The sequence below is a fragment of the Aspergillus sclerotioniger genome, assembly GCF_003184525.1.
Source record: "Aspergillus sclerotioniger CBS 115572 chromosome Unknown BO94scaffold_2, whole genome shotgun sequence".
NCBI lineage: Eukaryota > Fungi > Ascomycota > Eurotiomycetes > Eurotiales > Aspergillaceae > Aspergillus > Aspergillus sclerotioniger.
In genome coordinates, this window is record NW_020290992.1 from 1,514,100 (window position 1) to 1,526,646 (window position 12,547).

General features: G+C 48.7%; 9 protein-coding genes across 9 annotated transcripts; 8 read left to right on the forward strand and 1 right to left on the reverse strand.

Annotated features, from left to right (window-relative positions):
• Positions 1 to 229: 229 nt before the first annotated feature.
• On the forward strand, positions 230 to 1,114 carry BO94DRAFT_620324 (uncharacterized protein; the record flags this gene model as incomplete). The annotated part of the gene is made up of 4 exons (XM_025616924.1): positions 230 to 648; positions 780 to 808; positions 866 to 1,011; positions 1,059 to 1,114. Exons 1-4 carry the CDS (start codon positions 571 to 573, stop codon positions 1,112 to 1,114), a joined length of 309 nt encoding a protein of 102 aa, XP_025472736.1. The 5' UTR covers positions 230 to 570.
• Positions 1,115 to 1,900: 786 nt separating this feature from the next.
• On the forward strand, positions 1,901 to 3,644 carry BO94DRAFT_530713 (acyl-CoA desaturase). Its single transcript, XM_025610729.1, has 2 exons — positions 1,901 to 2,323; positions 2,379 to 3,644. The coding sequence occupies exons 1-2, from the start codon at positions 2,083 to 2,085 to the stop codon at positions 3,518 to 3,520; spliced, it is 1,383 nt and encodes a 460-aa protein (XP_025472737.1). The 5' UTR covers positions 1,901 to 2,082; the 3' UTR covers positions 3,521 to 3,644.
• Positions 3,645 to 4,370: 726 nt separating this feature from the next.
• Positions 4,371 to 5,015, forward strand: BO94DRAFT_600974 (uncharacterized protein; the record flags this gene model as incomplete). The annotated part of the gene is made up of 1 exon (XM_025616359.1): positions 4,371 to 5,015. The coding sequence occupies exon 1, from the start codon at positions 4,509 to 4,511 to the stop codon at positions 5,013 to 5,015; it is 507 nt and encodes a 168-aa protein (XP_025472738.1). The 5' UTR covers positions 4,371 to 4,508.
• Positions 5,016 to 5,852: 837 nt separating this feature from the next.
• BO94DRAFT_542061 (uncharacterized protein) lies at positions 5,853 to 6,254 on the forward strand (the record flags this gene model as incomplete). The annotated part of the gene is made up of 1 exon (XM_025613071.1): positions 5,853 to 6,254. One exon carries the CDS (start codon positions 5,853 to 5,855, stop codon positions 6,252 to 6,254), a length of 402 nt encoding a protein of 133 aa, XP_025472739.1.
• Positions 6,255 to 6,513: 259 nt separating this feature from the next.
• Positions 6,514 to 7,342, forward strand: BO94DRAFT_600986 (uncharacterized protein; the record flags this gene model as incomplete). Its single annotated transcript, XM_025616360.1, has 1 exon — positions 6,514 to 7,342. A coding segment is annotated over one exon (485 nt), but the record flags the coding sequence as incomplete, so codon positions are not given.
• Positions 6,755 to 8,093, forward strand: BO94DRAFT_600988 (uncharacterized protein; the record flags this gene model as incomplete). The annotated part of the gene is made up of 1 exon (XM_025616361.1): positions 6,755 to 8,093. The coding sequence occupies exon 1, from the start codon at positions 7,227 to 7,229 to the stop codon at positions 8,091 to 8,093; it is 867 nt and encodes a 288-aa protein (XP_025472741.1). The 5' UTR covers positions 6,755 to 7,226.
• Positions 8,094 to 8,993: 900 nt separating this feature from the next.
• Positions 8,994 to 10,017, forward strand: BO94DRAFT_507444 (alpha/beta hydrolase). The gene is made up of 2 exons (XM_025609613.1): positions 8,994 to 9,439; positions 9,498 to 10,017. The coding sequence occupies exons 1-2, from the start codon at positions 9,059 to 9,061 to the stop codon at positions 9,816 to 9,818; spliced, it is 702 nt and encodes a 233-aa protein (XP_025472742.1). The 5' UTR covers positions 8,994 to 9,058; the 3' UTR covers positions 9,819 to 10,017.
• On the reverse strand, positions 9,771 to 10,730 carry BO94DRAFT_142197 (FKBP-type peptidyl-prolyl cis-trans isomerase). The gene is made up of 6 exons (XM_025605729.1): positions 10,555 to 10,730; positions 10,391 to 10,458; positions 10,283 to 10,343; positions 10,201 to 10,221; positions 10,101 to 10,142; positions 9,771 to 10,054 (listed from the first exon to the last, which is right to left on the reverse strand). Exons 1-6 carry the CDS (start codon positions 10,689 to 10,691, stop codon positions 9,997 to 9,999), a joined length of 387 nt encoding a protein of 128 aa, XP_025472743.1. The 5' UTR covers positions 10,692 to 10,730; the 3' UTR covers positions 9,771 to 9,996.
• Positions 10,731 to 11,192: 462 nt separating this feature from the next.
• Positions 11,193 to 12,281, forward strand: BO94DRAFT_581132 (uncharacterized protein; the record flags this gene model as incomplete). The annotated part of the gene is made up of 1 exon (XM_025615375.1): positions 11,193 to 12,281. One exon carries the CDS (start codon positions 11,193 to 11,195, stop codon positions 12,279 to 12,281), a length of 1,089 nt encoding a protein of 362 aa, XP_025472744.1.
• Between the last annotated feature and the right edge of the window lie 266 nt (positions 12,282 to 12,547).

Consider the following 12,547-nt stretch of genomic DNA (forward strand, 5'->3'; position numbering starts at 1 on the left):
CAAGACTCCTATGATTGGCTTACTGCCTAGGCAGCAGCCTCGCGCATATGCGAGTTTGGTCTGGCAGCCTGATGGACGGCTGAGAGTCATTCATGCATGGGACGTACATCCCATACGACTGAAACCAAATGAACGCCCTGGTTGTGAACAGGGCGCCTACGGAATCATTCAATCCCTAAATATAGTGTCTAACCGCCGTCCAGCAAAATGGAAGGATCAGCCGCCTGTCTTGTGACGGTCCTCGAGCACCAATCGTAGCGATTGGAGAGATGGCGCATGCTCAGCCGTCTGACCACGGCGCGCGATTGAGTGGCTATCAGAGTCTTGAAGCAATACCATGGTCTTGTGCTAATAAACCACATTGTTTCAGCCTCGCGGAACAACGTAGCGGTTCAATGTGGCCACAGCATGCTAGCAGCCAGAATGCTAGCATATAAACCTCCTCAGATTCCTCGAATGTAGCCCTTCTCTTCTCTCTTCTGACTATATTACCGAATCCTTCACTCCCGAGTTCCAAGTTCTAATATTTCGATTTCTGTCTTATACCCCGTCGAGCATTCAACCTTCGCCATGAGCCGTAACGTCATCAGAGGCTTCCAAACTTCCACCGCAGCTGCTATTCAGCAGATAGGTGCAGAGCTCATGCAGGTCTGAAACATCAATGGACCCAACGGTGCTCGCTGGTTGGAGTCGACTAGATCTGTCTGCGACGCAGTTGAGAGAGCAGTAGGTCCAACTAACAACCCGATGCTTGGAACATTCAGCTGACGAACATTTAGAATCCCCGAATTGTGGCTGCGGATATTCAGTAAGCAAACAAATTCCACTGTTGATTCATTCGAGTCGTCACTAATACTTCCTGAAGGGGTGCCAAGGCCCACATATCCTCTAAGGACACGAGCGACCCCGAGGAGGTTATCACGGTGGGGCTGCAGACACAGGGAGGACTACGTGTCGGCACGCTTCATATTCATTTGAGTGGTTCTTTCAAGTTCTTCGCATCTCGTGCTGGTCGGGAGGTGATTATGGCACCACAATTGCCCAGGCTAATATCCCAGGCTACCTTGCTGGTGAGGATGATCCGTGGGCCAAGGCCTCTCCCGCAAAGAAATGAGCCTGGATCCCTGCCTGATCGAGTTCTGACATCTGTCATCTTGCTGTTTTGTGTTCGTTTTATATCGTGTGCCTGAATGCGTGTCATTATTGATTTCTGTACCAGCTAGAAGTCTGAACAATGTATACTTTCCTCTGGTAAATCGAGATAGCACCCACGGTGATGGGAATAATCTAGAGCATGCTTTCACACCGGTGGAATGTCATGTATCCCGGGCGAGCACACTGTGTGGTTTGGCGTCTCATGGTGGCCTTGGAACACAGTAAATGTAGTCGGGAGCTCCGATCATGGCGCGATCCGCAATCCACCGCGGAGGGGACGCTAGGCCGGAACTGGACAAGCCGGGTTCCCTCCACATAAGTTATGTATGCAACACAACGATGCATACTCTTAGTCATCTGCATCCATCATTTCCCAACATTTCACAAGCCAATGTGCGAGAAGCGAAACGAAACTGCCGGACCAGGTTTATCATAATTAGTGCTGTATATTGGGGTAAAGATGTTCATATTCGTCCTGTTATGTGGAGTGAAAAATAACAGGAAGCATCTCATTCAAGGTTTCCAGAATAGTATACTCGAAATGCTACAGAGTTAAGCAATTCGTGGTATACACAGCAAACCCGTTATAATCAATTTTGATGCGCGAATTAAAAACGCAGCAATCATGACTCTAATCTTGGCAGACCCAGTGGGGCCAAATTGGCGTCCGGGAATCTCGATCCATCGGCCCATTCATGCCGCGCTTCAAGTGGGATGATTCCAAGGCTTCTCATCCCCAACAGAATGGGCCAACAACCCCGACCCAACAAAATAATGTCAGCCCGGGGTTGCGGCTCGGCGGGGACGTTGTCCCTTTCTTCCGATATTCCTGTGCATGTTTTCTTTTCTTATATCATCGGAAACTGCTTTGGAGGACATAAAAGTCTCCTTTAACCCTGATCCAACAACTGACACGCACTGGACCGAATGGCGGCCTCTACATCCCCCGTGGCTGGACCAGGCGCCACCCGGAAATCCAAGCCTCACATCACAGAAACCCCCATAACATGGGCAAACTGGTACCAACATGTCAACTGGCTTAATGTCTACTTTATCATCATGGTCCCACTCATGGGCTTTGTCGCGGCCTCTTTCTATCCCCTACAGCGCGCCACAGCCGCCTTTGCCGTTCTCTACTACTTTAACACCGGACTAGGCATTACAGCAGGTGCGTCCATCGACATTTTTTTGCAGTCAGCGAGCAAATTGCTGACTCCCAACAGGCTATCATCGTCTCTGGGCCCATACCTCCTACCGAGCATCAACCCCTCTCAAAATCTATCTCGCAGCCGTCGGCGTCGGCGCCGTCCAGGGCTCTATCCGATGGTGGTCGAGAGGCCACCGCGCCCATCACCGTTATACCGACACCGAAAAGGACCCCTATTCAGTGCGCAAGGGCTTCTGGTATTCCCACATCGGCTGGATGGTGATGAAGCAGAACCCCAAGAACATCGGGCGCTCCGATATCACCGACCTGAACGAAGACCCGATCGTGATCTGGCAGCATCGCCACTACGTCAAGCTGGTTCTATTCATGGGCCTCATCTTCCCTACTCTGGTATGCGGCCTCTGCTGGGGCGATTGGGCGGGTGGTTTCATTTACGCAGGAATTCTCCGCGCGACGTTTGTGCAACAAGCCACATTCTGTGTCAACTCTTTGGCCCACTGGTTGGGAGACCAGCCTTTTGACGATCGCAACTCCCCTCGTGACCATGTCATCACCGCTCTAGTAACATTGGGCGAAGGATATCACAATTTCCACCACGAGTTCCCGTCCGACTACCGCAACGCTATCGAATGGTGGCAGTACGACCCGACCAAATGGGCTATCTGGACATGGAAGCAGCTCGGCCTGGCACATGACCTCAAGGAATTCAAGGCCAACGAAATCGAAAAGGGCAGACTCCAGCAGCAGCAAAAGAAGCTGGACATCAGGTCGTCTCAACTGGACTGGGGTACCCCGATTTCCCAGCTGCCTGTCATGACCTGGGATGACTTCAAAATCGAAGCTGCAAAGGCTGACGGCAGGGCCCTGGTAGCCATCGCCGGTGTCGTTCACGACGTGGCCAACTTCATCAAACAACACCCCGGTGGCAAGGCCTTCATCTCCTCGGCTATTGGCAAGGACGCGACGGCCACTTTCAACGGCGGTGTCTATCGGCATTCCAACGCTGCGCACAATCTGCTTTCTACCATGCGTGTGGGTGTCATCTACGGAGGTGGTGAGGTGGAGATCTGGAAGCGTGATTACACCGAGAAGCAGAACAACTTCATCATGCAAGACAGTAAGGACCAACCTATTGTACGAGCCGGTGAGCAGGTAACGAAGATTGCTCCCCCGCAGAACAGCCCCATGGCGGCTTAGATTTTTATGTTAGGAGGGTGAAGCATTTACAAGATAGATTCATGTATTTCAGGTTTGTATTTAGTTTTGGTCGCTACAAATATAACATCATGACCTACTCCTTTACAGACCGTAAGCCATAACAGACACCGGGTTGGCTGCTGCTCTATGCACTCCTCTATTTACCACAACATTAGATTAAACCAGCATTGGACCTGCCAAAAGTACCTCAATCTAATACATAATCATGACTAGCAGCAATCATATTCAACTAGTTGAGATATACCGAGCTGCGAATGCTATAAAGAAATTCTGTAGGACATTTGCATCTGCCAGCCACCCCAAAATTTCACAAAATAGTACAAAGGCACTGACTCAGCATCGATTTCCTCCTTAACTATAACCAGTCCCAATCAAGCATAACCAAGTTATATTAAACGGGGTCGGCGCAATTGACGATGTATGTCCTCCACCACCCGCCTAGAAGTAACCCCACGCACCTTCAATGAATTTGATTTCAACTAAAGGGAAGCGCCTACAGGGGATGTTATAGGATTTTCTTCCCTTTAGAGCGGAGGTTATACCTTGTTAGTAATTGAGGGGGGGGGGGTTATGATGCACTCTCCCAGATTTCATGGCTTGGTGCATTTTCTCTCTTGGGGAATATAATAGAATACTACATATCCGATATTCTACAGCAATATTCAAGAACGATAAGGACTATATCTTCATTGCCCAGGGAAATGCCCTTAATTCATTCATATCTTGATTAAGAGTGTTGGAAATCTGCCACTGCGAGGAGGGGATTTCCGTATAAATTTTCATTACCCGATAGAAAAGACGCAATGCACGAGATATCATCATAGAAATTACCTCTTAAACATTATAATCAACGACAAAAGTCAAACCATAATTCCGACCACAGTATACTTCAAGCCCTAGAAAAAGGTATAAGTAAGACTTACCAATTCCGCCGTCTCATCTTCACTAATCCCCCCCATCTCCAACCATGACATTCCCCAATACCGACACGACCGAAGACTACGACTTCTCCCCCGCGGCATTCATGTGCCGCCGTCTCCGGGAGATCTTCCCCGACCGGCTATTTTCCTCCGGCCGCATGGATTTCATCGTCATTCGGTTCGACACGCCCATGGACAATGGCCAGAAGACGTATGTTGCGGTTGTACGTTCCGCGGAACATAAAAGCTTCTTGAAGTATCTGACTTGCGATAATATTGCGAGCTGTGAGTATGAGAAGATTCTGACTAGGGAGATGCAGAAAACGGTTTGTAGGAGGAGGGGAGTACCGATGTATGGGATGACTGAGTGTGATAATATTGTGAGGTTCTATAGATGGAAGTATGAGGAAGAGTGGGAAAAGGGGAGATTGGAGTTGATTGAGAGGGGGGGACGGACGGAGTTTAATTTTGAGGTTGGGAAGGAGTATGATGAGGCGTTGGAGGTGTTGGAGGGTATTAAGGTGGATGTTATGGGGACTTTTTTTTATTATTAGGGGATTGGTGGGTCGTTGATTACGATGGATGATGATGGCTTGATAGGAATACGCTATTTGGTATTGAATTTGTGGCTTTGTAGGATGTTAGGGTTAAATATCGTTGTAGAGTTAATGGTAGAATCCTCTGTCTATTCCGATGGTTTTCGCTGTTAGGTATTGAAAGACTTGATCGCTGTTCTAGGATTGCAATAAAGGATGTCAGTTATTATGCGGCATCTTTAGAGTACATGTATAGAATCCTCCCGTATCATAGACTTTCAGACTCGCTATGTTTGACCGAATGGTCGGATTATTCCGATAAATAGGAAGCTTACCAGTATGAAGATCTATTCGACTGCCATTTTACAGCTATGTTCAGGCACAAACAAAGTCTTTACCTTATTGGCCAAGGGCATGTCCTTTAATCATTCATCATGTGACCAGGGGGCTTAGGAACCTGACCACTGGGAAGAGCGGGTTTCCGTATAAGTCGTCATCAACCGATGATAGAAGGCGAAAATTTCGCCCGAGCCGAAAGTCAAAAGCAGGATGTGAGGAGATTCATGGGAAAGAAACAAAGGGAGAGGAGGGGATAATAAATGAACATGTAATAAAGCGGGTAGGAGGTGAATGAAATCTCCGCCGTATGTTCAATTTGGGAAGGAACAATAAATCTCTCTCTCTCTATAAATTTGATCCAGCCGTTTCATTTTTCTTTTCTGAGTTGTGTCACCTACAGATCTTCACAACCGCAAGACAGATATTGCGTTATACGTGGTAAGATCACTAAATTAAATCGTTTCTTGTTATGCCACTAACCACAACTACAGTCCCTTCACCCACTCATTGAACACAATGGATGGCCCTCCGATGAACAATTCTGGCACTGGCAAGCTCCAGGTTCCAGGCTTTGGGGATCTGAGAGTATATCATGAGGTGGATCCTCGCCGTCCTTTGCGTAGCTGTTGCCGATCCGAGAGGGATGTAACACAATCATCAGAGGATACAGAGGATAATCACCGCTTTGATATTGCTTTGGCCCAGTTCTGTTACGGCTACCGGCTTACAATATGCGAGGTCTACATGCTGCGTTTAATGGAACTAGTGACCGAGAAGCCAAATTGGGAACATAATGTGTTCGATGAGCACCTTGTCGCCCAGTGGTACACCGAGTTCTGCGACTTGAAGATGCAATCGCAATCAAAGCCCGACAGCGAGGTCGACATGGACCTCGTTTCTCCCCGAGCATGGGAATGATGCATTGCGGAGCTACGAGATAAAGCTATTGTTTTCCAAAAGACAGGTCATGTGCTTACTTTCAATGCCGATTCCGGAGCTTGCAAGTCGGACGCCCTGGTTGGGATGGAGAATGAATTGCAGGAAGCCTTTAAACCATTGCTGGACTCAGCCCCCCCTGCATCAACCATTACAAGTCCGGTTCGGGAGCTGGTTGACCCGTCGCTTTTTATGCTGATCTATGGTCGCACTCCTGTTCTTACTGAGGGAGGGCAAGTTACCATGACTGATGGAAATATATCATACCCCACTAACGTCCCAATTGCACCCAATCCAATGGAACCATACCTCAGCATGACGGGCATAACGGCGGATGATATGAAACCGGAGTACTGCTGGACCAACAAATTTCAGTGGTTACCTTGTGAAGTCCAATTCACTGGGCGGGAGACAGAAGTGCGGATTACTTCATACATCAATAACCTTCATCCCAAAAACAGACGGGCCTATACTGCGATCGAGAAGCTGATTTCCACCAGCATAGAGCCATGGAACCAGGTTGTTAAGAAAGTCCATGGTCGCTATCCGCCGCGCATACGGTCGTACGAGTACGAAGCCAATGATCTGGGTGATGAGTCCCGGGACGCAGATCCTTTCGTCTACAAATGTAGGCTGCCAAACAAGAGGTGGACCAAAGAGACCTGGGCAGCTTACCTTGTCAGAGCAAGGGAGTATTTTGCTCTACCCAGACCTGATTTAAAGTAATGTGTCGAATATCCTGATCCTTTCGAGGAGGCGGATCTATCAGAGTTTACCGTCCCGGACACAACACCAGACACAAGGCAAGAGGCCCGGTTTAAACAGGTTTATAACTGGAAAAGGTCAAATCTCCGGACATTCAAATATCCAGAGGCAGGCAGCTCATTTTCGTACGAAGATTGGAAGCAAGGCAAGATATCCAGCAGTTACATTCTGAAGAACCATTTGTACTCGATGGACAATGACAATCCAGACAATGACCATCCAGATAATGGATATAGCGGCATTTGTTACGTCACAGATAGCGATCATAGCTATCAGTCCTACTCTGTACAGGACAAGTTCCGGGAAAAGGGATTGCAGGTGATTGTCCGGATATCCAGTGTCGAACTTACCCCAGAAAACCCACATCATTGCGGCGAGGATGACTTTTCTCTCTCGAGGTTGATGAACGAGCACATCGTGTGTATGTCGCGATACTACTACGACGTGGAGAATCTCACCCCGGCTTGGATCTCCTTTCAACAACAGGATACCATCGAGTCGACGCCGGCTTTCGATCCCGAGAGCCATGCCAATCGGCAGATATTTGGCTTTTCGCCCATCAAGAAACAATCTGCAGACCAGGTAACTCCTGAAGAGAAAGGCATTCCTCGGAAACTCCAAATACTCGGCTCGGTTTCAGCCCACAAAGGCCGGCTCCTCGTCTGGCCAAACACCCTCCGATCCAGGACCCATCCCTTCTCATTAAAGGACAAGACCTGTCCCGGCCATCAAAGATATATCACCATCTGGCTCGTTGACTCCGTTTATCGCATTTGCTCGACACGAAACGTGCCCGCACAACAGAATCACTGGTGGCGCGAAGCAATGCAGCCTCATATGCCACACCTGCCTCCTGAGCTGATGCAGATGATCATGGAAGAGACAGGGCCCTGGCCGATGGGAATGACCGAAGCGAAGAAATGGAAAACGGAGTCAGACGCGGAACGGGATAAAGCTGGGAAAGCGCAGTCTCAGAGTGTGCCGTATTATAATTTCTGGCACCCCCGGGGCTTTAACACAAACCGTGTCTCCCGTAGTTCTACATGGGGTCTATAATCTTAGCCTCACTTAGGGACTGGATTTGGATTATCACATATAAGATGGCATTCTCATTCGTTTGCTTTGTACTTGATGTGTTTTCGACTGCGCACAGAATGCCACTTCTAGCTGGAAAGAGTGTACAGTGCAGGGCTTTGGCTCTCGTCTGCTACTATGTTTTCCTCCTTTAGTCTGGAAATAATATACAGTAATTTGCCATGTCAATGTCTCTGTGGCGTCAAACATGCCTTAGTAGAGTTTCTCAAGCTCTAAGTTAACCCATGGTATCTCTTATAGCTCGGAAACATCTTACCTCCGACCACGCCATGAACCGTCCACTGGTCTCGAATCTAATTTATCTTTATTCGGTATCCTATTAATTCCCTTCCATATACTATATAAAACATGGCAGTGTCGGGGCAACGTCAATCCGTTGCCCTGCTTGTATCTCCAAGTACCTCAATATGATGCATAGCATCCCAATCTTCTTAACATCGGATATCCCATGAAAATAAAAAAGAATGGGATCTCAGCTCTGCATTACGTGCTGTGTTCCCAAGAGTACAAAGCTGAAGTGAGTGGGGTTGCGGCGCACCCGTTACATCAAGTGGATAGCCCTAAGCGAATGATAAAGCTTAGACGGTGTCTAGCGTAGCACTACGCCACTCGCAAGGTTCAATTGGCCGGACAATTCATCATCCTTCAAGGCTGGATGAGGCTCAGCCTGACGTGAGATTTAAGCGGCTGTGTCTGGTTTCGACTGCATCGTTGTTATTGGTGAGGTGGGGGATACAGTCATTGCTGATTCGATCGTGCCTATTCGCATCAGCTGCCATGTACAAGTATCTTTAACCCTTATATTCTAGTTATACTCTATAATATGTCAGCAATACCCCGCTTAACCCAAGCTTAAATCACCCAATTCCCCCCCATCTACCTTCCATCCCTCCCAACCACCAATCCCCCAAAAATAATACCACAAAATGCCCCCCACAATCCTCTTCGTCCCCGGCTTCTGGGAAGGTCCTACCGTCTTCGACCCCATCTCCACCATCCTAACCGCCCACGGCTTCATTACCGAAACCGCCATCCTCCCTAGCACAGGCACCACATCCCCGGGTAACCCCAGCATGGCCGACGATATCGCGTCCGTGCGCGCCCATCTGCAGAAGATTGTCCAGCGCGGAGAAGAAGTCATCCTCGTGTTGCACTCCGCGGGCGGGTTCCTGGGCAGTGCGGCCATGGAGGGACTGGCGAAGGCGGATGTTGGGAGTGGTGGAGGAGTGGTTAAGATTGTGTTTCTTAGTGGGGCGGTGTTTCCGGTGGGGTTTGAACATCAGCCGTTGCCGTTTGGTGTCACTGAGGTGAGTTTTTTTAGATGTTTGGTTGGAAATGGAAATGTGACTGATGATGATTGTATAGGGTGGTGCGATGTACTGCGCTCAACCAGAGGTTCTTCTTCTAGATGATGTCCCGGAGCCCGAAAAGACGAAGTGGTTGGGTGTGTTGAAGCCGCAGCCGGCACAGGGATGGGATGGAATTGTGCCCTACGCTGGGTGGCAGGATGTGCCGAGTGTTTATCTGATTTGTGAAGGGGATAGGGCTCTTCCGGTGGGTCTTCAGGAGCAGTTGGCTGGGTTGGCGGGGAGTCAGGTTGAGAGGTGCAGTGCGGGACATTTGCCTCAGGTTAGTCAGCAGGAGAGGGTGGTGGAGGTGATTGAGGCTGCTGCTGTGGGGTTGTGAGGGTAATGGATGGTTGGGGGACGTCTATGGAGTGATGAGATTAAGTGCATGATATTCGGCGAGATGGATGAGAGGGGGCTGTAAAGTGCATCATTGCTAGCTGATCTAGACGAATGGTGGGTTTCCATGCATGGATACTAAACGCGAGATGTTCTCATTGATACATAAGTATTGAACATCAGTCTGAATCATCCGACTGAAGGGTTCTGCCGTTGATGGCGAGTAGTTCCACATTGCTGCAGGAGATGAGCAGGGTATAAACGTAGATTGGAGGTCACTTACAAGACAAGGCTGGAATTACCCGGGATGAATGGGGGTGCTCCCCTGTAAATACATCAGCATAGATTCTTTTAAAAGTTGATGATGGGCTTGGTATACATACCTCTCGCCATATCCATAATGCCTATCAGACAGAATTGGTCAGTAGATGTATGCAAAAAGACAAAGACAGAAGGGGAACATACGGGCCAAATGTAAGGTAAGCCTTCTCCCCCAAACTCATTCCCAGAATACCTACTTCCCATCCTAATCCTCATCAGTATACCAATAAACGCCCGAGGTAATTGACAAACCTTTGATAACCTGGCCCATTCCGATCTGGAATGTAAAAGGGAAGCCCCTTTTGATGCTGCTATCGAACCTAGATTAACAAGTAATTAGCTTCATTCCGACAATTCTTTTGAACACAGCAAACTGTAAACAGTGAACTGCAAACAAACGTGTCCGCGGAACATACCGACGCCCCCGATTCTTTGACCGCGTCGGATCATACAGATAACCGTGGTAATGCACGGTCACCATGTCCCCAGGTTTAGGGTAATCGACCCCATTCCCTGGGCGAATAATGTCTTTGATAAAATCGATGAGCCCCATTTTCGATGAAAGATTGTGGAGATTGCAGGGAGTTGAAAGGGAGGATGGAGACGGAAACCGGCACGTTCCACAACACGTGATGAGTTGGGCTCTCTCGGAGCGGAAGAATGTTGATGCGGCAGTATATTCTTTGTGGCTATATTCCAATTCAATCAGGTGAAAGGCATCGCACAAGGCATTGCATTATTCCCTGAATTCGTTGTTCCCGCTGACAGGGTGTTCTTTAGTTCTCAGGTTACACAAGGAGCCTTTGTGTCGAATTGGGGGTTAGTCAGGGATGTTCCGGTTATGTCGGGGGGAAATCCTCGGATATTCATTGTATTGCAGTAGTGCGTGCATGAGGTGTGGATTCAAGGCGCTGCTGGGAGCTGCTCAAACCTTAAGCAGAGGGCTATTGAATGGCATATAAGTAAGAGCAGTGAGGTCACTACATGGATAATCCTGGTTACATCTCAACTTCTCAGTTCTATCAACTCAACAGTCAAACTCTCTAAAACCAACATGACTGACCCACAGAGTTCTGAACGAAGAAAAACGGGCATGCTGCGCCCTGTTGTCTCCGGTCGCAAAAAGGCCTATCCCAAAAGCGAGCCCAATCGGAAAAAGCGTGCTACCACAATTGAAGCCCTCGTCGCTGAGAACCAGCTGCTGGCAGATGGGACTGACACGGGTGGTTCGTATTTCGCTGAATCTACTCCCATCGTGCTACACAATCCGTTCAGTTTGAATAGCACACAATTGAAAGATCCCCGATATAGCCTCATGGTGGAGCCCATCGTGCTGAGCGCGAACTCATCTCCTGTCCCTGGGAGGTATGGGATCGGCAAAAATTATAGCATCCCGTACAGCCCTAATCGTCGCTCACAGCGCATAGCTAATCAAGGAGGATCACCCAATTACGCCCGGATTGCGTTTCCAATGCGCCGCTTCAGGGTGGCGGCACCGAGAGTGGGTGAGAAGCCTGCAAAGGCTCCGATTCAACCCACACCGTCCACCTTGCCACAAACCCCTGCTGTCGTGCAGAACACAGACCTGCCCCCTGTATGGTTAAGTGAGCAGCAGATAGCTTCTTTCTGGAACCAGTGCCTTAGGGACTACCTCTCCTACGGGGAGGCGACAGATAAGGCCCATGCATACAACCTCCGAATTCGTTCAGATAACCTGGTTACTGAACAGCAAGCCAGCCCTATTGCGCAGTGTAGGAAATTTGGCACAGCCGACGACATAGGGTTTTTCAAACTGCAATTTCGAGATCTCTCGACAGTTGCAGATTTGGATTGTTGGAAACTGGGAGAAGTACTTCTGATTAAGCGGCTTCCTGCCGCTTATCAATATAAGAGTGATGGAACGGCAAAGGCAATTCACGGCGCAGTCGTGGTCGGAGAATATATACGGTTTTACAAAAGTTTGGAAGTGGGAAAGGTTTCAATTATCGAGTTCGAGAATCACCAGGATACTCTTCATATGGAGGCAAACTATCTTACTATAACCGAGCATTTAACTGCAATTAGGCAGGAGTGGACGCGCGAAAAGGCTGAGCCCGAGCCTGAGGAATGGATGACGTGGATTAATGAGGATTATTGGGAGTAGGGCATGTTGGGATATGATGCATTTTTTTGTCTACTGGTATAATTACTGTGCAATTGTCAATTTTTTGGATTTTTTGAAAGCTTGGGCCATTTCTTGAAGATGTCATGCATTCTGTAGCTCCTGATAAGATTAGAAAGCCCGCTAAGCCGTGGCTCGTATTCCGTTGACGCACGCCCTAATTTAGCGCTTGGCTGCTTCCGCTATTCCCTGGTTCGTATTCAGATCAGCCGGTGGACCGACTATACGACGTAGGTCACTGGAGACCT

Bases quoted from the DNA above. Each gene is read 5' to 3' on its own strand.
- BO94DRAFT_530713 (XM_025610729.1), top strand. From the start codon at position 2,083: ATGGCGGCCTCTACATCCCCCGTGGCTGGACCAGGCGCCACCCGGAAA. The intron at 2,324-2,378 runs GTGCGTCCATCG...GACTCCCAACAG, and splicing joins CGGACTAGGCATTACAGCAG to GCTATCATCGTCTCTGGGCC.
- BO94DRAFT_507444 (XM_025609613.1), top strand. From the start codon at position 9,059: ATGCCCCCCACAATCCTCTTCGTCCCCGGCTTCTGGGAAGGTCCTACC. The intron at 9,440-9,497 runs GTGAGTTTTTTT...ATGATTGTATAG, and splicing joins TGCCGTTTGGTGTCACTGAG to GGTGGTGCGATGTACTGCGC.
- BO94DRAFT_142197 (XM_025605729.1), bottom strand. From the start codon at position 10,691: ATGGGGCTCATCGATTTTATCAAAGACATTATTCGCCCAGGGAATGGG. The intron at 10,344-10,390 runs GTTTGTCAATTA...GATGAGGATTAG, and splicing joins AATGGGCCAGGTTATCAAAG to GATGGGAAGTAGGTATTCTG. The intron at 10,222-10,282 runs GTATGTTCCCCT...TCTGTCTGATAG, and splicing joins GCTTACCTTACATTTGGCCC to GCATTATGGATATGGCGAGA.